The following is a 23,778-nucleotide window of genomic DNA, read 5'->3' as shown; positions in this document are numbered from 1 at the left end:
AGTCTATTGAATTATCCAAGGAATAAATGTCCAGGGTCAGCCCTCAAGTAGAAAGTGGAAGATGCCAAGTGGTATGGAGATTATGATTATAAAAATATAAGGCTTGGTTGTCTTTGATAGCAGAATGAATGAAGCTCACTCCTTCTGGTCAAACATTCGTGTGAACAACTAAATGGCTGCCCACATTAATTAGAAATATTTCTCTTGTGGTCAGCATGGTGTGCTTTTGGTTTTGAAAAGCAGTAGCAGAATCTGTCCACTGCTGTTTCATTTGTTCATCATCCACTGCTGTTTCAGTTTTTAAAAATATTACACTTTGAAATAATATACCATGAGAAGGAGCATCCCAAGCTTAAAATATGATCTTTCCTAATGCATTAGAATTCCTGAGATCAGCTAAGGACATTAAATTATATTCCTCTATATGAAGAAAATTAATGTGTGAACCACCTTGAACAGTGTTTTTTACCCTGGGAGTTAGTGAAATGATTTCTCCTCAGAGAATTAGAGATAATTGATAAATAATGTTGGATTCCTTAGTAATTATTCTAGAACATAATGAAGATTATTTTCTCATATAAGGTATCCAGATGGTAGTAACCATTCATTAATATCTGCTACAGTAAGATCTTTGCATCACCAGGGAGACCCTGTGTTTATAACAGCTTTAGTAGTTGTTCTTCAGTTCTTAGTTCTTGTGCTCCAAAAATAATTTACAGTGGGCAGTGGCATTTCCAGAACATATGGATCGAATTCCCAGTTTCCTTTTCACAGTTCTAGTATTTGTAGTTTTCACACATCTCAAAATGTTCTAAAAAGGGTGCAGGGCTTTTTTTTCCCAGTTGTTTGCACAGGTTTATTTCAGTCAGAACTGATACTTTTATATTCCTATCCAATTTGTCTCTCATTTTTCACTGGAGTTGTAATCTGGATTTTCCATAATTTCACTATGTTCCCAGCTCTTTTTCTTTCTTTTTTTCTTTTTTTTTCCTGACAGAAAGTATACTTATATTTTATATATATAATATAAATATTAACAGAAGTACTATAAGGAATTATTCTAATGAAGCTTTTCATCTCAGGCAAGTTTTTCTGAGTTTTTCTACTAAATCCTTTGCCTGTGGTAATTTGAAATAACGGAGTATATAAGGAAAAAGATGGTATTTTAATATTGCTATGATATGTAATTTTAAAAACACAACTTTGAAATTATTTTTTAATTCTTTATTTTTCGTCCTAACCACCTTGTAATCACCTTGATGCATTTTTTTCTCTTTAGTTGTCTTTTCATGACCAGAAAGCAGCAATTACACTGAGCCAGTGATATGGCTGCCACAGAACAGAATTATTGCACCACTCCAGTAAGTGTGTTAAGTATCTGCAGATGGGCTTGTACTGAAGCATAAAGCAGGAGCCTGTCATTGGCAGAAATGTCATTTTTCTGCTTCTGATGCCTGTGAAATTACATTATGTTTGTATACACAAAAAGGTCAATTTTATGCTCGGTACTTTACAGGATGGATAAAAATGTAAAAAAAAAAAAAAAAATATATCCAAGATTTTTTATTACATTTTCAAGGAATAAGGATTCTTTCTTCTTTTTTTTTCTTTCCTTTTTTTTTTTCTTTCCTTTTTTTTTTTCTTTCTTTTTTTTTTTTTTCCCTCTTTTTTTTTTTTTTTTTTTTTTTCCTTTAAAAACCTTAAAAAAATGTAATATCTTGATGCTGGGAAAACTCAAGTCTTCCTAAAAGAGATATTTTCATTATTGATGTTATTATTATTGTTGTTGTTATTTCTGTTTTGTTATTCTTGAGCTTTGCAAGGCAGCTCACCCAATCATACTTGAGCTTAACTGAAATAACCCAACAACCATTTCAAGCTTTTCTAAGTGAACAGTTAAACTCCTGTTGGATTTACTGAGACCAAGATATCATTTTATCAGCTGTACTCCATTACAGTCCTATATATTTCTATTCCTTGAAGCCATCAAGATAATTTTCTTCCTGATCCAAAATGTTGTGGATTCAAGCTGTTTCTCACTGAACTCAGTGGGCACGAGCCAGAGCTTCTCACATTCAGTTAACAACATTGAAGTCAGTTAGCCAAGGGAGATACTTATTTTTTCCTGAAGCAGAAATTTAGTTCTACTAACAACTTGTTGATTTCCTCAAACTTGTTTAATTTTCCTCAAAATTACTTGCACCTCATTTGAGGTACTAGCAAATTGTACTTGAAGACCTAACTCTGAAAAGACAGGAATGATAAATCCAAAAGTAGCTAACAAAGTCCTAATTTTACCAGGTGTTTTACTGCTCTGCTTTTTGTTTTTACTAGAGCCAGAGATCACAAAACTGCAGAAAAAAATTGACTTTCAAGCGACAACTCTGTAGGAGTCAAATTACCAAATGCAGTATTACCTCTGTTACCTCTCCTCCAAGAATATTGTACTTTAATCTCCCCACCAGGGCCTCTAAAGAAACATTTCCAGGTGTCTATAGCATGTTCCTGTGTATCTGGGCTATCTGACTACATTGCAGAGAGTGCAGTGGCAAGTTTGTGGCTGGCCATGAAGCCAAATCCACGTGGATTGTGTAGGTGAAAGAGAGCTGGGGGTCCTGGTAGACAAGAAGATGACCATGAGCCAGCAATGTGCCCTTGTGGCCAAGAAGGCCAATGGCATCCTGGGGTGCATTAGAAAGGGTGTGGTTAGTAGGTCAAGAGAGGTTCTCCTCCCCCTCTATTCTGCATTGGTGAGGCCACACCTGGAGTATTGTGTCCAGTTCTGGGCCCCTCAGTTCAAGAAGGACAGGGAAGTGCTTGAAAGAGTCCAGCGCAGAGCTACTGAGATGATTAAGGGAGTGGAACATCTCCCTTATGAGGAAAGGCTGAGGGAGCTGGGTCTCTTTAGTTTGGAGAAAAGGAGACTGAGAGGTGACCTCATCAATGTTTTCAAATATGTAAGGGGTGAGTGTCAGGGAGATGGAGTTAGGCTTTTCTCAGTGGTGACCAGTGATAGGACAAGGGATAATGGGTGTAAGTTGGAGCATAGGAGGTTCAAGTTGAATATCAGAAAGAATTTTTTTACTGTAAGGGTGACGGAGCCCTGGAACAGGCTGCCCAGGGGGGTTGTGGAGTCTCCTTCACTGGAGACATTCAAAACCCACCTGGACACGTTCCTAGGCGATGTACTCTAGGGGGCCCTGCTCTGGCAGGGGGGGTTGGACTAGATGATCTTTCGAGGTCCCTTCCAACCCCTAGGATTCTATGATTCTATGATTCTATGATTCTATGATTATTTACTTGGTTCCCCACAGCTACTGACAGCTTTCAATATAACCTGAATTCTTTGTATGAGTAGTAGTATCACTGGGTTTTTTCTTGTAAACTAAGAGTTAAGCACTATTTTAAAAGATGCATAAATGCTGCATGTACCAATGCAGACAGCATGTGTTCTTGTCTGCTTTCTCATCTTTCCTGACATAATGAAATATGGAGTAACTTGGACTTCATCTTTTGGTTGTTTTGATGTTTTATGGTGGTATTTTTGTTTCCTTATTCTTGTTTGCTTCCTCCTACTATTTCATCCCTGGACAAACAATGTTCTCAGGCAGGAATGGAATGTTCAGCAAAGGCAATGCACACGCCAACTTGTTCTGGATAAAGGAAACCATTGCAAAATACACAGAAAACACCTAATTAAAACATAGGGTGCAAGTCAGCACCTTCTACACCAGTTTTAGGTTTCCTGGCAATTCAGCAATGTTGTCTTTTCATAGTGGATCTAAGTTAACAGCTAAAACAAGATTGGTTTAGTGGAGTGGGGTTTTAATATTACTAAAAAAACCCACAGAAACCCAAATTATGGGTCTGCTGAATCAAAAGTGCTATCAGAAAATTTATTACAAACTTAGGGACAACAGATGTGTTTTAAATACTACTACTGTTGGGAAAAAAAAAAAAATTAAAGATAGAACATAAGCCATGTTTAGTTTGAACTTTTGAGAATTCAATCATTGTTTTACTGGAAGGTTTCCTTCTAATTCCAGGAATCTTTGTTTGCTTGAATATTTTATGTGCCAAAACTAACCACTCTTGGTAAATAATCTATCTCCACATGCAGTACAGAAACAAATTCTAGAATAAAGTAACCCCTGAGATTAAATCAGATTTTTGTCATGCTACAATAGCATGTCATAGAAATGGATATGCCAAAAACATTTTGATAACAATTTGCCAGTACTGTAGCTATCATTATTTATAATCATCTATAACCTATGTTATATCCATTTGTCAGTGTTGCCCCATGTGTCTGATTTCTACATATTTATTTTTACTTTTAGAGAAAATTGTTTACAGTTTCAACCTCTTGAGGTCTAAAATAATGCACAGGAGGATAAATCCAGAAGTTGGAGATGCTTAAGTGCCTTCAGGATCAGGTAGCAACTAACAGCATTATTTCCTTTGGGCTTTAACTTTGAACTCCAACTTGTATAATTACATTGTTGTGGTTTAATTACCTAACTAGCTACAGGGACTGGCTAATTGATATGTTGAAATCAATGGGGATTACCTTTATCAGGTTCAGTGGTATTCTGTGGTAGAAGCTCAGTGGTTCTATGCTACAGAAGTTAGACCTGAAGTAACTCATAAATACAGTAGTTCTGCAAATTAAGTGTCCCTAGTAGTTCTTCACACCCAAAACTCTTTAAAGATTCCACATACCCTACCACATAATGTTGATGCTAGAATAAGTTAAAAATTAAAATACAGTTATTTGATTGTTCTTTACCAATTGCTGTTTGTAGTATTTTAAAATTTTCTGATGCCACTGTCAGAGATTATTTTTTTTCTTTATGAGAAAAACTGGAATGAACCACCAGTCAGCAAAGTCATAAATAGCCCATCAACAGTAAGAAATGTCTATGGGTAAGATTCAAATACAGTAAAATACTGAAGAAGACAACCATGTTAACCTTCCAGGAAATAAATAGGCAGGCATTTGAGACATTTTACCACTGTAGTGGCTGTAACTATTTGCTTAAGGAAATGAGTATTTAAAAGAGTTCACTCAAGATGTTTAAAGAAACTTTGTCAATCTTTACACAAAAATCAAATGTAGCTATAGAACAGTTCATATTTCAGTCTCCCTCTAGGAGGCAAGTAATATCTCTCAGACTTCTGACAAACGCATAGAAGTTTTGCCTGAAATTGGCAAAAGGTGTTTACTTCTTGCCAAAGTAAATAATAATAATCTGGTGCCAGTCTTTAGTCCTGAAAATGAAAAGTGGTGTTAGGACCAATGCTGCATCTGGACAGTCCCTGCTTTGCAGAGAGTTTTTCATACTAGACAGTGTCTCAGTGGGATGTTCTGTTCTGTCTTCTCTAAGGCACTGATACAGAGCCAGATGCAGTTTTGTCCTGTTTTCAAATTAGACCTTACTGGAAAGGCAATTCTCAGTGTTCATAGAATGAGTATGCATAGAATCATTAAATGCTCAACTTACACTTCACAAAGCTTCACTGACTATATCTGGAGTGACATTAAAGTGGCATTTCTTTCAGTCCCCATATTGGGTACATATGAAAATATTCTGTGTTAATGTTCAATGATAATACATGTCTTCTGAATTTTAATTTTCTTTTTTCCTAGGAGTCTCTACTGACCTGTGAAGTCTGGTCCTGCAAAAGGTAAAGTGTTGCTGAACACCTTATCCATGACCATGAACTTAAAACATATGATTTCTGAGAGAACTTCTGATTTTGGAATGAGCAGAAACAACAGCACATAAATGACTAATGACACAATTAGAAAATACTCTGACCAATAATAAAATGTCCATCCTGTCCAAACATTCTGAAGTTTTAAGTTACTGAAAACAAAATGCTTCTATTTTTTTGAAGCCTGTGGTTCTTGCTGGGGTCTTATGCAAAGGCTTGTTTCTAAGCATTTACTTGCTGAAAAGCTGTTTTCAATAAGCAGCATTAAAACAGAAAAACAATCAAACAAACATTAACTAGTTTAAGTAGATGTGTAATTTTCAAAATGTTAAAGTCACAGAATATGGTACAATATATCTTGTTGATATATCAAATTTAAGAGTTCCATTGAGGGGATCCAAGTTGTGCCTTTCATTCTGTATAAAAGGCTTTAAAGCTGTGCAAATAACTGAATTCCAGGACATACAAATTATTAGTAGCATACAAGACAGTGAAAGGAGTGAGGGAGAAATGGTGATTGGAAAGAAGATGAAGGTTTTTATGCTGTCTTTAAAGTAATGAGAGGACGAATATACTTTTTAGTTGGTAACAAATGATTGTACAAATGCAGTAGGTCATGGTCACGTATTTACTGACTAGATGAAAAAAATTACACTTCTTGACACTGTGGCTGCTTAATATTCAGGGGCAAAATTAGTGTTCCAACAAGAATCTTGAATATTTTTGAAAATCTAATGCATGTTCATCAGACATTCCAGTGTATATCCTTCTAATTTTTGAGAATAATTTCTTTCCACAGATCTACATATTTTACCATATAACACACATTTTTTCAGAATCACAGTACTGAAGTGAAGGACTTAGACTATTTCAGCAGTCTCTGAATCAAGTTCTTCAGTTCTGTGGGACTTTGAATATAAACTGAAGTGTAGGCATATGGAACTCTTTCTCTCACTACACAGCAATCCCACCACGTCAGAAACAGACTCTGAATTTCAGTTCAGCTGGAAAGATCAACTTTTTCTGTATTCCAGTTGTATCTTTATCCTAAGTGATGGTGTGTAATGATATGATTATTGCTTACCCAGAGTGTCTAATATAAGCATTTCCCTTCCCTAAAGATCAGTACCTTAAATGCAACTAATGGTTGCAAAAGCTCAACATATAAAAATAAGCTTCCAGTAGTAAGCCATGTGACTTCCAGAAACCACAGAACATCTGGTTAAGCAGAGTAGGATATTATGAAATGAGCAACTATATAAATATTTGTTGAAACTGAGTGAGAACCTTTTTACTCCAGCTGCTGCGTTTTGTGGAGTTTTGTGTTTCTAGAAATGTGAAGGTGGAGCTGCAACCAAACAACTTTTGTTATTACAGACTGCTCAGATAGAGCCCCACTGGGGGCAGCATTTACCTCTCTTATTTCCATTAAAAGGTCTGTGCACACTTCAGTCTGTAAGTCCAAAGAACTGTCTGTATTTTGCTTTCAGTCTGCCCCAGAGCTTTTCTGGTAAATAAAGTAAACCTTGGCTTTCCAACTTCAGTGCACCAATCCTGGTGCAGCTGGGAGCCTGCTGGAGTCCAAAGTTTGGACTGCTCACACAAGGAGTCAGTAAGAGTTCAGGAAATAAAATCCTGCAGTCAGTACTTCAACCACCTCTACTCTTCCTACTCTTCACCAGTAGGATATTAGAAATTTAGGTAAAACTACATACCTATCCTTCCTCAGCAAGAATAATTGAGCAATATGTTTAAAATATTCAGAAATTATATATGTTTGTTCAAAGGCAAACTTGTAATTTGTTATGCTTTGGAACATCATGCTTAGTGTTTCTTCCAATAGTTTTGAAATGCTCTTAAGGGTATTTTGTATGCAAACCACACATGCTCCCTCAGTCAAATTGAATTAACACTTAAAAGATTAATTATCTGAGTAGTTATTAAATATGTCTAAAAAAGCAACTAAACCAGTGTTGAAATTTGGAGACAGAGATATTGATGATGACCAGGTTTACATGTGTTTCATTTTCTAATGACAATGCACTCTCCACAGCTAACCTCTTAGCATAAGTAATAAAAATCCTTATAAATTTGAAGAAAAACTTAATGCAAACTAGCTCTACAACTGTGCATGTCAATCTGGCTGGACCTAAGTTTGTTTTGAGGTAATTTGTGAAAATTTATATTCAATTTCTAAAGCCTGGTGTTGTGCCATTACCACTATAGAATTTGTTTAATTATGTAGTTGACAGAATTTAAACATGCTAAACTTGGATTTTAACAATCAGATTCATTAAAAAAAAACTGTCCTGAGTCATCAAAGGTTGGATAAGAGAAGCCAACAGTAATGAAGAAATGGGAAGTAAAGCTTTTAAATTTTTATGTCAGGTTATATCTGCTATGCAAGCACCACTTTTTTTTTTCTTTTTTATTATTTGCTCCTTTTTGAAGGTAGTAATCATCATTTCTTAGACTGTTACTGAAGATATGGAAGATCCAGCTTCATACACATTCTTTATGACTGAGTTCAAATCCACATCCTGTTTCTTTTCTCTTCCTGATAGTGACAGAGAGAAATGGTAGGAGGAGGCAAAAGAATTCTTGACTTGGATAGACAAAGGTTTTAAAGCCACCAACACAGATAAAATGGCCAATATCCCCACTGGATTGGGCAAAAGGCTCCTGTTATTCAGTGTCCTGCTACTACTGAGAGATCTTTAATAAAACACCAAAGAGTATGGGGAAAATCCCCCCCTAAAATATTTTGCCTGCATTACATGAACTTGTGATAATAATTCAGTATGCACACCTTAGCTGTGGTCCAAGAGCAGACTTGTTCTGATGGAGGGTGAATCCTCTGGGTCAATCCTGGCCTAGTTACACTTTAGTCTCATTATAAATACTTATTTATTGTAAAGAAGCCTGCAGTTCCTGACCTTGAAGTATCCTCTGTACATGTATTCTTACCAAATACCAAAGCTGCTTATGGGAAGAATGTGAAAGACCTTCCACTAGATCAGGTTGCTCAAGGCCCCATCCAACCTGGTCTTGAACACTTCTAGGGAGGGGGCAGCCAAAACTTCCCTGGACAACCTGTTCCAGTGTCTCACCACTCTCAAAGGAAAGATTTTTTCCTAATGTCTAACCTGAATCTCCTTTCTTCAAGTTTTAAACCATTGTCCCTTGTCCTCTTGCAAGACACCTGTGCAAAAAAGCCCTACCCCAGCTTTCTTGTAAATCCCCTTCAGACATGGAAGAAATTGATTTCAGCTTGCCTTATTTATACCTCACTCACAATCTTTTAATGTGCTTTTGCAGACAGTCTTCACTGTCTGCATTAAGTTCACCTTTTTCCCAGAAACTTTCTTTCACATTTGTTTTCATCATGAATTATGTAAAAGGACTGCACAGTATAATGATAATGGTGACAGTCTTCATGCTTAGAAGACATGGAGAACTGAGCCTAATATCAGAAAGCTGACTTTTCCTGAGTAGAACACAGGCTGTGATGCCTCTTTGAAGCATGGTCTGCCTCACAAATTAAACCCTTCTCGTTTCAGATCCTGCAAGGCTAGCTTGTAGAATGATTATTCTCTATCAGCAATATTTTCATATGTAATGTACAACCAAAGCAAGACCAGCTAGTCATGGAATATCATTTACTAGAAACAGCTTTTCATGTGTTTAGTGAGGGTATGAATTCTTTTATTAGGCACCCAAAAGGGGGAAATGCACTTATTGTGAAAAACAATAGAATATACATTTGGAAAACTAAAGGGTGAATAAACAGAAGACCCAGGCATGCATGATGGGAAATGTGTTTCTCATGGCATCTGCTTGCTAAACTTATTTTTCTGAGAACAAAGGGAGAGGTTTGCAGATAAAGAGAGAAGACAGATGGAACATGATGGATTTACTTGAACATTTTGAGAAGCCTAAATGAAGACCACTGTGAAATGCTACAACTATTTAGGAACACAGAGAGATCTGTTGTGTTTCTTCTATTGCACAATATTTATTCTTACAACAAGGAGTTCTTTCTGAAGATGAATATTTATAGATCAAGGAATACAAAAGCTTTATGATAACTTTTAAAAGGATGTAAACTCTTCCATGAGCATAAAACTTTTTCTAAAATTCAAGTAAAACCAAAAGCTCACAGAACTATTCTGAAGCGGGAGGTGGGACTAATTAATAATGACAAGTGTGTTTATGATGGCTTTATGATGAAATCCCAGCAAGATATATTCTCAAAATAGCATACTTGATTATACCAATTATTTAAAAGAACACAGTTTGTATGGGGAGGATCAAACAGCACGACATAAGAATAAGGAAGGGAACCAGCAAATAACCAGCATAATAACATGGGATTAATTATGATAACAGTGGAAAGCTGACGAGAGGGTAGGAAGAAGAAAGATCACTGTGACTACCAGGACTTACAGCACAATATATAGTTACCCTCTGTTATGTTTTGTCTGGCATATTTTCCCTTTGATTGATTATGCCATGGAAAACATTCAGGAAGATTTTACTCTTACTATGTGCTCATTACAGCACTTAGACTTCCACTCTGAACAGTCAGCATGAAGTATTTCACATTTGCCTTGAAGTTGGCTCAGTCTTCATTTTAAGAGACTGAGTGAAGGAGTGTATATATAAATATATACATAAAAACATGACCACAGTCATTCTTTTAATCATATTTATCTAGTTCCAGTGGAATTACATACATGCCCACCTGTAGGTGGGCTCTTCATCAGTAATTTTATTTTTAACTACTTTTCCTAAATTATTTCCACTTACTTTATTGCTCAAGAATAATGATGACAAACTTGCAAAATGTAGGACTGCATTTAATTTGCTGATACTAACACACTTTAAGCTGAAAAACATATTAAGTGTAAGTGCTCATTTTCAGCAGCTAAGTTTCATCATAAAGGTAAGCCAGCAATAATAGATGTCTTGAAAATATGAAAAGGTAACTCAGACATTTATAGGAATGCTCTCCAGAGTTTTTTCTTAAAGTCTGGAGTTATGTAAAGCAGTAGAATGCATGTGATTATAGGAAACCATCATGTATTGGATACCTTTAAATAGCCATATCCCTTATATCATCTCCTACTCCTTTTGTAGTGTATGAGTAAACATCCTGCTTTGCTGTGGAATGTAATTACATATGGTACTCCATGCCCAAAGGAACTGACAACTTGATTTCATTCCTGTTAAGTTTTCAGTCTGCAAACTCAACCCACAGTTTGTAGTTAAGTGTTTACTAAATTAATACAGATTATTTTTTCTTCCTTATAGCTGTGACTCAGGCACTTTCACTCTAATTTACAGCATGGATGATTTTTCATATATGTTGCAGAAATGTACGGCTTCCACAAATACAAAAAAATATAGCTGTATTTTTGCAAGGAATGAGAATATATATTTGTTGAAGTCCACAAGCAATTTTTCAAGCTTTAATTCATGAGTTATATTATTGTAATGAATCATACTTTTAATTCTATACTTCCTTTATTTTAAGCTCAGTGAGTTATTTGACTTGTGGCTTCTCTGGTATGGAGGATGGGGCTCGTATTCCTACTGCAAGAATATCACACACAGGTGAGTTAGAGGAATCCATGGACATTTAACTTTTACATTTATTTGTTTACCACTCAAATATGATACTGTGTTTGGATGACAGTCTACCCTCCACCCTTCACCTGTTTGAAAAACATCAGTGTCCTGAACTGAGGGGCCCAGAACTGGACAGAGGACTCAAGGTGTGGCCTCATGAGCAGTGAGTACAGGGGAAGAATCCCTTCCCTGGACCTGTTGGCCACACTGTGAATATTATAATATAGTGTGAATGTTATAATATAGCTACCTGTGTTAGCATAGACCAGCACAAATACCAGATTTCACTAAAGTAAAAAGAGTTTGCTGGCCTAATGAATCAGTCAATGAAAGATTTTTTTTATTTTTTATTTTTTTTTTAAGTCTGCATGCTAATAACTTCATTTTTGAGCCAGGAATTGTGAGTGATAATGGTTTGCTGCCAGGCACTGATTTTAAATGGTGAAGTAACATTCTGAGCATAATTAGTCATCCATTGTTAAACATGGCATTCTATTTGCTATGGTCTAAAATGATTTCCCATTCTCAAAGACAGCATGTGAGTACCAGGTTTTTCTTTTTACTGCAAAGATATAACCAAGCATACAAAATGTAAGGCCTTTACCTGCTTTTAAACCCAAAACAAAAGATTTCTTCTACCAGTATTGTGATACAGTATTTCCAACTTGGAGTCTTCTAGAACTGTTTTTCCAAATATTGTATGACTCAAAAGCATTTATTTTTTTCTTCCTTTCATAATTATAATTGGTCTTAGCTGCCAGGCTAAACTCTGCTTATCACAGTAGCTGGTAACATTATTACTGTATTACAAGGTGTGATGATAAAAGTATTCTCCCAATGGCATATTTAAAGTGCAGAATGTTTCCTAAAATATAGTGTATCCCTCCCAAATATTCTCAATGCATCTTTAATAAAAAGTTATAGTGATTATTGTAAATATTAGCAGCATTGGGTATCTGAGAGACATTTTTAAATCATGTGAAACTTACTGTGGAAATTATTGAGAAAGAACCCCAGTGATATTATATCTCTTATCTTGGGCAGGATTTTGGTTTTGAATCTATTTTTACACTTACATATGCATATTTTGATTACTGAATTTCCAGTAACTTCACATATCAGAAAAAAAAATATTAGAAAAGAGTGGTCATGAATGATTCACAGAACTGGAACTTTCAGAATTGACAGTAATTTAATATCTAACTCCCACCAAGAGGAAAAGTCTTGCAAGGCATGGTAAAAATTCTTTCTAGTGTCAACTAAAAATATTGATTTAAACAACACACTGCTAGATTGTGACATTTCCATTACATTAATTGTCAAAGAATTATTTACCTGACCTATCGTGTTGAATTATATAATATAGGAAACATTAAAATATGTGCACAACAACAAAAGAGAACAAAAATCTGGCTTTGTATTTCAAATTCATTAAAATTTAACTTTGCCCAACTTTATTTAAATTGAGTTTGGGCCTACTGATTTCCAGGTTAATAAATGAACTGCAATTAGTGCTAGAAAATCAGGAAATCTTTGTAACTGGAAGGGATCACAAGTACCTGAAGCCCCAACTCATCTTCCAGGGTACAACAGAACAACAGAAACCTCTCAGTCATATTGGTTACTTCCTTAATTTAGTATTTCTCTACATGTTAAAAATAGGATTTTCCTATTAACAATCTGTTGTTGACATTCCATTTTACAGAGGCTTCGTAAACAGCAGCTTTCTGAGCTACTGTTTCTGATTATTTTTTATTTTCAGCCGATGACTGCAAATGTATCACTCACACTCCAAAGATAATTTAGATTGGACTCTCTACCCTTTATGACTTTGTTCCACAGATCACAGTAAACAGGCTACTCAAATTATTATACCTTTCACTGGTATCTGTGTGTGGTTTTAAATGTTTCATTATACCAGTTGCACAAAATTCCCTGCGTGTAGCATGGGAAAGACAGTGACCTAATTATTTTAGAAATAACTATGTAGAAACATCTAAAAAGATTAACAAAGGAAATACGATGTCTCTAGCAAATAAATAACAAAAATAGCATGAAATTCAGCCTATAATTATCTAGGTTTCCATAGAAACCATACTTGATGGGTAGCCAAAAAGACTTTTGATTGAGCTACCATACTTCTGCTCTGCCTATAATAATCACAATTTTTGTTCTGCCTTTCACAACTAACCAGTTTTTCAGTAGCTTAAGTCCTTACTCTATAAACTTTAAGGACCACCCTTTTAATAGTGCTAATCACTCATATGCTTTTTTAGGATCTGAACTCTTGAAATTAAACATGTAAAAAGATTTTTAAAATGTATTATTTCTAATACATCACAATCAGCCAAAGGAAAAAAAACCACAACAGAATAAATTTATATATGGTTCAAAATATGTTAAATGTTAATATATAATATATAAATACTATCCCACATTTTAGAATATATATATACACATATATATATAAAGAAAATAGAGATCCTTTGTTTGAGACAAGCATGTTCTGACAGATCTGCATTTTTTCAGAGAAAAAAAAGCACTGTTGCTATTATTTAAATACTTGTGGGATTCTTGTAATAGTTGAATAGTTTATTTTGTAACTGAGAGATTTCAATTAATGTTCTATAATATTCTTAGGTTTAAATTCTTCAACTCCTGTTTAGTCCATTAGATCCCAAGACTTCATACGTTTTATCAGTTTAAATTCATTGCATTTGATCAACCTAAATGACAGAATTACAGTTTAATTTTGTGCTGGTTTTGAATGCAGGAAATCTCTGTGATTCATAAACTGAGACTGGGCCTGAGCTCTCAGAGTGCTGTAGAACAGAACATTACAGAAAGAACTGTAGACCCAAAAACCCCATTTTATTCTACATTACATAATCTTTCAACACTCTTCAAGTTCATCCTACTTAATTCTAGGCAGCTTTCTGGGAGAACACCCAGTGTAGGCTCCTGACAGTATCAACACAGAAGGGCAGAGAAGCACAGACCTCCACGTGGTGATTTAGTTCTCTTCAGATGTGCCCCCTGAGTTTTCTGTCTCTATTCATTGGGAACTGGAACACTGAGATGCCTTATTTTTCCTAACGTTAGGTGGGCTTAATCCTTTTTTTATTGTTGCTGGGTTTTTTTTCTGTTACATAGTGTTCCAAATCTGAAGGACCTGATTTGTTTTGTTTGGACCAGATCCTCTGGATTTGTTTCCATCCTTACACACAACTTATTCATCCTGATTCCTCCCGATGAGCAATTTGAGTCTCTAATTGATGTTGAGGCTACAGTGCTGACATACTATGTTTATTCTGTAAGCCAGTGTGTGGAAACATCCTCATTTTCTGCTGTTGAAAGCACTGATGTGTAAAAAAATAGTAAGGTTGACCTCAGTCAGCTTTCAATGAAGACATAAGAAAAGTTTGTAGGGGCTTCTTAGTCTTTGGTATAAAAAAACTAAATTCCCATCTGAAGCAGTGTGTAGGCACCTTTCTCCCAAGCTAATCATTCTGCACTGGTGATATATGACAAACACTGATTTTAAAAGCAAAATAAGTCTTAATAGATTAATGACTGTGTCACAGAAAAATGCCTGAAACAGTCAATCACTGTTATTTGGCTTCTTCTACAGTTTACAGAAATAATTAGTATTCTATTTGACAAACAAGTGCAAACATCCATTAGCTAAATGACACTATGACACTAGCTATGTTACTAGTTAGTAGTTCTGTAACTTTCACTAGAACTCTGTGACTAGAACTCTGGTTAAATAAGACAACCAGTAAAATGGTTAGAAATTCAGTGCTGTTGTCTACACACTAGAAGAACAACTAAAAATATACTGTGCTTAGACAGACCAATATTTTCCCCTCAGTTTCAACCCATCAAGAGACTAGGAGGTCCAACCAGGTTCTTCCCCAGCTTTCTGGGTGTGCTGAGGTGCCTTTAACTGACTGAGACTGGACAGATCCTCCACATTTGAGAGCATAACTTCCATTCTGATGAGAGAGATAGAGGGCAGAGGCACATCCCTGCTCACTCAGCTTGCACCTATACAAGGATCATATTCTGCAGCAAATCTGTACTTTCAGAATCATCAGTGGTCAGCTCCAATATGTACATTTCCATCCATTTTTTACACTGTACAAAACTACAGGTTTCTGCTGTTGCATAAGGAAATAAAAGAAGCATCTCTTTTGCACCTCAGCAAAACCCTACTTCTATATGTATTAAATATATACCTAAAATTCTGAAAAATTTGTTATGGAGTATATCTTTTAGATATGAATGAATCACTGAAAAGCAGTAATGTTTCAGCATTTGTTCTAAACTTTCTCAAAGAAATTACTATCAAAAGACTTACAACAGCTTTCAGTCTCACCTGAAGCAGTAACAAACCACTTTTGCTGGGCTTTCTCAGTGCACCAGTCTAAGTGAACTGGTAAAAATATGGAAGTAGAAAGAGGAGTCTTCCTGGGCTTCATGCCATCTTGGACTTCTTACAAAAGTCCCTACATGAAACTATGAGCAACCTTTTTCTGTCTCTCTTAAAGAGCATAGTTTTCAACTGAACCCTGCATTGTAAAGTTCTGCTGATGCCAGAAGTGCTGGGAAGACAATGTTCCTATTAAGGCAGATGGTAAAAGCAAGCCTGACAACCAGGAATTAAGAAGGGCTTTGTGTTACAACCTACTCCATGCAGTGCCAGAAAGTCACTGTCTCATTAACCTTAAAGGTCAGCAGGAAGGAACCATGAGGGCACTTACCAGTTCAGCCATACACATAATTACAAGCACCTCCCCATGGTACTGTCTGTAAGGGAAAGGTACTTTGAAACTGTAAACACTGTATTCAAGGTCCTAATGTAGGTTTAGTAATTTTGCACTGCTGAAGCTATGGTACTTCATAGGCCAAGGCAGAGTCTCTAAATTTAACCAAAATGTGGTTATGAAAACAGACCAACCCTAGTTCAGAATTTTTTTTCTTTTGTGCTCCAATACACATATGGGTAAGTCTAGTGCTAGCTCCCACATGTTTTGGGGGCAAATACAATGGTTTACTGCTTTCTTTTACAGAAAAGGTGAAAGATCAGGCTGGTGAAACCATCCTTAAGTGGACAGATTCCAGAACAGGACTTTGCTCCTCCTTCAGCATGAAGAAACTCACACAAGCTCTATCTATTAAATGAAACTCTGTCTCAAAATCACCATAGGCACAAGGTAATAATAAATTAAGCTAATTTAGACTACTTATAGTGAGTGTTGCAGATATGTTAAAATTAATCTCTGTAACATAAAAGCATACATAGATGGGTTAAAAACATGTAAAAATATTGGTTTGTATGTTCATGTAAGCAACAGTAGAAGAATTCAGGGAATTCCAGTCTCAGGCAAGGTGCAGATTCTTGAATAACTATTCTTAGGCTTTCCAAAAGTGCTTCATTTCATTAGTTATTGTGTTATGGGGTGTATTCATCCTACTTAGCTTATTTTTGCAATGTAGCAGGGTCAATACAGTATTTAACAAGATGGTATCTGAGGCTGTTGAGATCAGACATAATTACTGTAGTTGATCTTGCCATTTTCTGCATGTTTTACTCTCAGTTATCAAACTCCCTGGTGGTGAGTATAATATTCTGTTTCAGTGCAGTTTTTATACCTCACTCAACCAGAGATTATCAGACTGAGTTATCAGAAAACATTCTTGTTACTAGCCTGCTTCTGAGAACTGGAAACATTTTGTTCAGCAGTTCATAAAAATATTGAAGTGGGTTACTAGGAAAAGTGAAGGCATGTTTACTCAAGAGTCCTTTGCATTGTAAAGAGTTAAAAAGCAAAATTATGGCTAACTAAAAGTGTCCAAGTGCTACTGTGATGGAATTTTATGCATTCTGGTTCAAGTAAGGTAGCATTTATTCATATACATTTCCCTCTTAAAGGGCCATTATTATTAAATAGCAAAGTTAATCTCACAAAAATTTTTCCCCATTTGGATCTGGCAGCATTTGTCAATTTGTCATTAAGCAGTTGTCATTAAGCAGTTTGTCATTAAGCAGTTTGTCATTAAGCAGTTGTGTCACCATAAGAGAAAGGGCAAAATGGGACTACTCATTTGGTCAAAGGCTACAAGAGACTCCTGTTCTTGAATAAAGGACAGAGAAGGACAAGACTGGAAAAGTCGTGTTATTTTACACTGTTTTTAGAAAAAGAGCTAAGCAGCATGTAGAAGTGGCTATCAGAAAAACAAGCTAGAGAAATAAAGCAAAATAAAATCAAATCACTGTCTCCAAAATGACAAACCAATCTTTATCAGTGTGCTGACCCAAAGGCACCCTGTCTGGCAAAATAAATGCAGGTGATTTAGCCTTTCTACAAAGTCATCTCTGTTCATTGCCCCCTGCAAACCATCTTGAAATACACACATTTTTCCTTTACTTTTTTTTCCCCCCATATATAATACTCACTTCTCAGCCACTACTGCTGAGAAAATTCTGTAATTTACTAAGCTACCAAGCCACATTATAACTACTATCCATTTATGCAAACATAAGCATGACCATACTAGGTGATCCCAAAGACTCCTGTAGTCTACATTACCTTTCTCCAGGCCCTGTCAACAGAGGATCCCTAAAGGATTGTATAAAAAAATTGAGCAATCAAGTGCGTTTTTGGTTAGATCTTTTCTTAGCATTCAATAATGTGCAGCTCATTAATTTCATTAACTAAGTATTTTTATATTTAATGACCTCAACAGATTTTACTCCCAAACTCCTGTAAATTTAAGTTTTCAAAAGGTCTTGCAGCAAAAATAGTTCTTCAACATATTTTGGATGTTAGAGCCTACCATCCACTCCTTTCTGTAATTTAAATTAATAAAATCTACACTTCTTTAGTATAGATTATTAACAGATGTCCCTGTACTTTTTATGGGAACTTGACTTGGTCAACACAGTGATAAAGCTGAGATCTTGCAGAGTTTCCTCCACTGGTCCCAGCAGTCAGAGGACTCCAACCTTAGTAGGGGTACTTCTCCATTGTAAAGTTCACATTACAGTGACTTTTCTGCTGAGATTGCACTCTTGGTGTATACGTAAAATTGCCCCTAAATCCTTCTCCTGTGTTTCTGAATCATCTCTGTTTCTTTCCTTAGAGTGAGAATAATTCCCTTTCCCATGCATGCACATTCTGTACTCAGTGTATCAGGACTCCCTGTAGCACCAGGTGCTACCGAACACTTCCGCTGCAAATATATTGCTCTTTTAATTTCAGTGCATGATTCCCTCAGTGTCTGTTTTATCACCATGTGTTAAAGAAAAAAAAAGGCAACGTATACAATAAAAACAAAGGGGGGTTGGCCACTTACCAGGTGAAGATAAGACACAGTAAGGTAGATATTAAAATGAGGACTTGGTTAAACATTGCAGACTGCGTGCGTTGGATGGCTCTGTGAAGATCATTCTATATTAAGGGAAAATAGGTGTTATTTTTGGTTTTTATAATTATAAGGCACAAGCTGATTCTATAGAGGTATTTTATAGTGGCCTGATAAGCTGCAGTCATAAACCACTTAGAATTTGGTGATCATATAGAAGGGTGCAAAAGAGCCAGCTGTGATTCTGTGATTATTTAACTAGTTCTTTGTTCATCCTGACACAATTCTGATATTATTGCAAGCTGCCTTAAGGTCTGTCTGCTTATGTCTAGCTTACAAATTACAGGCTTCAAGGACCAATTAAGGCAAAGCAGTTGAGTTCCCTGCAATTGTGTATGAATGGAAATGCAGCAAAAGAATCAACCATTCCAGCTTTCCCTTACTGGCACAGTAGCAATTTATACTAATTGAGATTTCACTTGCTGTCTTATTTTTTTCTAATTTTGATGCTGAAAGCTGTCTAGCAATGCTTGACCATCTGTATAATCTAAATACAGATCTGGTTAGCTTCTTATTAAAGTTGGACAGTGGACTCTGCTGCCAAGTTCCCACAAAAGACAATATACTTAAAAAATAGAAACCCTAAAATAGTTATTTCCTTTGTCATACTTACAATCATATTCTCTAAAGCATGCTTTGCCAGCCAGCAATTTAAAAATACAGGAATAAACAGGTTTCTTAGGACTGGCCAGAAAATCTGAAAGAAAAATTAACAAATTCATTAATAGCTTTTGTATTCAATAATAGAGCTTTGCTATAAAGCAGCACTGAAACACTTCAAAAAATAATTATTATCAATGTGTTTCTAGTGTGAGGTTTGGCTGTAAATAACAGTTTTTCTTCCTTTGTGATGAACTGTATGCAAGCTAATTTGATAAAAAAGGACAGTTTTCAGTGCAGACACCAGAGGTTCTTAGATATTTTTTTTAATCTATCTGCATTTTTTAATTGATTGTGCTGTAGTTTGAGCTGGAGGGATTTTGGATTTGTTTGTTCCCTGTCAGAGAGGAGGGGGAAAGTGATCTGCATTGCTACTTCATTCAAGTAGCAAATTATCTTCTTGTTGACAAATTTCCATTCCCACACTTTCCACTTTATGTTATCTACATAAGATATAAATTTACTTTAATAAAAAATAAGAGTATACATGCAGCTATAAAAATGCAATGTGCAAATGTATTAATTGAAACGTTTACCGTAATGATGAAAGGGACAGCATTAATTATTTCCAGTAGGAAGGGTATTCTCAGAATTTGTTCCCAGATATTTCCCTTTAAAGAAAAGAAAAAAAAAAAAAACAAACCACCCTGTCACAGTAGGCTTACATAAGAAATACATCTGATATTCCAGTGGCACATATGGAGTCTCTACCACAAGCTGAATTTCAGGAAGATAACTCATCTCAAATTTAAACACATATGTTAAATATGAATATAGAATATAGGCCACATTTGCCTTTTCTCTTACTGTTTATTGAGATGTACCTTACAGGTAAAAAAAATACACTTTTAAATCTGTATTTTTACTAGAGCAGTTCTGTTTCCCTATGACCATATATTTTCTTGCTCTGACATAGTAAGAAAGCACAGTTGAAGAATTCTAATTGCATTAACTAGTTAATTCATTCTCTAAGCTAATGAAGGAGTTCATTAAATTAAATTTTCATTTTTTTCAGAGAATATGCTCCTGTTCTCTTCTAATGCATTTTTAGGTACCATGGAATCATACACAGACATCTTGTCTCTGCTTTTTCATTCTTCAAAGGCTACTTTACTTTCATTTTTCCATGCACACTTACAGATAAGGAGGAAAGATTCTTTTCTTAAGGAATTTTAGTAATTAATCTCTTTAATAATTTTCATTTATTAGCAACTCTTCATACAAGTAACAGACTACCCTGCTGGCAATTTTTTTATCTACAGCTGTTTCTATTTTTTCTTCTTAAAAGCCTTTAAATCCTGTATTATAATGCTTTAGCTTTTGACTGTGTTGAAGTTTTTCTTATTTAATGCTTATTATCTTTGAGTGTTTAAAAATGAGAGAGAAAGCCTGAGTACAGCTTAAGAGTTGTAGGGACATCTATCCAAAGGACATACCCTGCTCAGAGGATTTTACCATCAAATTAACTGGTTTGATTACCCCTATGTATGGGTGACTATCCCTATACAGTCTGTATTAATGTTTGATGTGAATGAGGAGTGTTTCATCCTTCTGACAGAACTTCAAGACAAAATGTAAAGCAACAGAGGAATGCAAATTTGTTGTATTTTTCAAAGATAAAGTACCAGCTCATTTCCTCTTAAACCTGTTTCATCAGCCTCTGTTTATTATTCACAGAGGTCTGGATATTTCTCTTCATTCATTCTAATCCTGCTATTAACATATTTTGAAAAAATAGGTACTAATCAGCCAGGGCAGTCTAAAATGTGTCTTAGCTGTCTCCTTAAAGGAGGAGCAAAAGGTCAGCCTCCTGAAGTGTGGGTATAGAAACCCAGGCAGTCTGGGAGATAAACAGGAGGAGCTGGAGCTCCATGCCCAGTCAGACAGTTGTGATATTATAGGAATAACTGAAACCCCATGGGACAATTCAGATGACTGAGAATTGTGACAGAAGGCTGTAGGGACCTGTAAAGAAATGTTAAAGAAAACCTTGAAGGTAGAGAAGTCAGCTATGGTAACTGTGGTAGCCCCTGCTGAATGCCTCTGGGTCCCTTTGGAGGGATAAGGAAGCCAATCAAGGTTTTAGTATCTGCATTAGAACTCCAAGATCAAAGTTTCTGCCATAGAAAATTCATTATATTTCAGGGCTTTTTGGAACCTGATCTTGCTTACATTAAATTAGAGGTCTTCCCACACATGTCAGTGAAAGTGCTACTGATCTTCTCATCAACTTACTGCTAGCTACAGGATGGGGATAATACTACTTTTTTTTCACATCTGAGGAGTGATTGTGAATGATTCGGTGTTGGGATAAAAAAAATACATTTATAAAAGGATATCTAAAATTCAGTGACTTACAGCTTTTCTAACTAGAAAGTTAGTACTGTAAAGTCAAGACTACATTATAGGTAATGCAGCAACACTATAGCATGTATCATGGCAATATTACAAAAATTTGCATTATATTTTCCATTGCAATGGCATATTAATCTTTCCTGTTAAAATAAACATCTGAGATAACCACTGAAAATTAAATACAAGCTCCATATAATATAATATCTTTATTCAGCTTTTTTCCCCCATCTGGAGGCAATTGTACCTTTGGGGCATGTACCTCTTGTCTTCCATGTAATTGTAATTGGTGAGTTAGACCAATATTATTTAGTTAATAAACTAATATTTCATGTGATAAGCAGCCCTGTAAACAGAACTGAAATTATGAGACTGTAGGGTGAGATTTTATTTGTAGCAATAATAAAATCAACAGAAAATTACTTTCCCAACTGACCCATTGGATGGTTTTGCTATTTTCTCATTTTTAATGTTAAGACCTTTCTTTTCTGCATTATAAAAATATTACATAATTTACTTGTGTAGACAAAATGCCTGTGCATATGTGGTTCTCAGTTGGGCATTAAGCTCCAAGATTCTGGCTTCCACATTCAAATTCATTACATCTGCAAAACTGCCTTTTGCAGTGAGAGTGTATAGTACTAAAAAAACCAGCTTAGGCTATGCACCAGTCATATAGCAGGACTGCCTGCAATGACTTTTGGCAATTAAATTTTCTAAGGTAAACATCCTTCAGAATTTTGGCCAAGGGCAAACCCTCGTGTAATGGGTTAAACTGTGAGAATGCAGATTGTAAAATATTCATTCTTGGATCCAAGTGATCAGCATTGTACCAGTGCTACATTCTTTGCGTTCCTCCCTGTATAAAAAAAAATTTTAAAATGCAAATTATGTATCCTAGTAGCATCTTAGTAGCATGATACATGGTCATGTCCTCACTATTCTGCATGCTGAGTTGCTTCTCAAATGTCATGAGCCAAGTATCAGAAAGGTAAATTCCTTGGAGTATGCTCTCAAATGGCTGCTTTATTTATTTTACAGGTTATTTGTGATATCCTAGTAATGTGCACACAAATCCAAACACAATCATCTTTTTCTTGTTATTTTCTTCCTGCCTTGTTCTCTGTCTTGTGACTAAATTGTAAAAGCTTTGGAACTGTTGGTCTGAAATAAGTGACCTCTCACAGATTTGCATGAACCAAGAGTCCATTGGTGACCCTGGCTGTGAAGGATGGGCAAAAAACCAACCAGCTTGGCTTATTGAGACTGGTGTAAAACTGGGGTAAATGGCACTGTCATGACATTTCCAGATTGTAACTGAGAGGGCCAGAGGGAAGGAGATGTTTGTATCAAGTGAATTGGCAAAGTGCATTTCAGTACTATTACTCTTCCTTGCATTACTCTTATTCCTCTGTGGGGAAAGAAAATAAAGGCATCATTAAAGTGCCTTAAATTCTATGACAGATCTATGCAGCAAATCAGGATAGCAGAGCTTTACTCCCACTCTACACAATAAGTAACTTCTCACGGGAGCTGACTTGCCAATATTTCTCTCATCTTCTGTACTCACTGATACTGATGTAGAACACAGGCAGGATGGATAGGGACAAAATGCTGCCAAAAAACCTCACTATAAACTGTGATTGCTCTGTATGGTTTTGGCACAAGATGTGTTAATTTGGAATTGTTTCTGCCTAGTATTGATTTGCATTTGTAACCCCCAACACCTAAATGGTATATGCTGCTTAGAAGTATCAAGAACAGTAATTTTTAGGCAGTAGACAGTTTTAATCCCACTAACATAATTGGGCACTAAGATAAACTCTTGTGCCATATCACGTGATAAGCACACTAAAGTACAACTTCCTACTTCAGTGGTGGCTCTGATAGCTACTGACTAACAATAATTAAAAAAATTAAAAGAAAAAAAATTATGATCCAAGATATTTTCAAGTTCGTAGCCAAGGCTTTTAATATTTATTATAT

At 35.7% G+C, this 23,778-nt stretch overlaps 1 protein-coding gene across 8 annotated transcripts in view; it reads right to left on the bottom strand.

Moving 5' to 3' along the window:
* KCNT2 (potassium sodium-activated channel subfamily T member 2) overlaps positions 1–23,778 on the bottom strand; it is a 124,849-nt gene that overhangs the window by 58,091 nt on the left and 42,980 nt on the right. For 7 of the 8 annotated variants that reach the window (XM_071751060.1, XM_071751061.1, XM_071751066.1 and 4 more), the window contains exons 7-9: positions 19,977–20,051; positions 19,394–19,477; positions 18,712–18,806 (exon numbers count right to left, since the gene is read on the bottom strand). In XM_071751060.1, the coding sequence (XP_071607161.1) occupies positions 18,712–18,806; positions 19,394–19,477; positions 19,977–20,051 (254 nt within the window). The remainder of the gene's footprint in view (positions 1–18,711; positions 18,807–19,393; positions 19,478–19,976; positions 20,052–23,778) is intronic. The other variant, XM_071751063.1, reaches the window with a different exon arrangement.

The sequence above is a fragment of the Heliangelus exortis genome, chromosome 8 (assembly GCF_036169615.1).
Source record: "Heliangelus exortis chromosome 8, bHelExo1.hap1, whole genome shotgun sequence".
NCBI lineage: Eukaryota > Metazoa > Chordata > Aves > Apodiformes > Trochilidae > Heliangelus > Heliangelus exortis.
The sequence above is the reverse complement of the archived record's forward strand: the minus strand, read 5'-3'. Positions and strand labels throughout refer to the sequence as shown.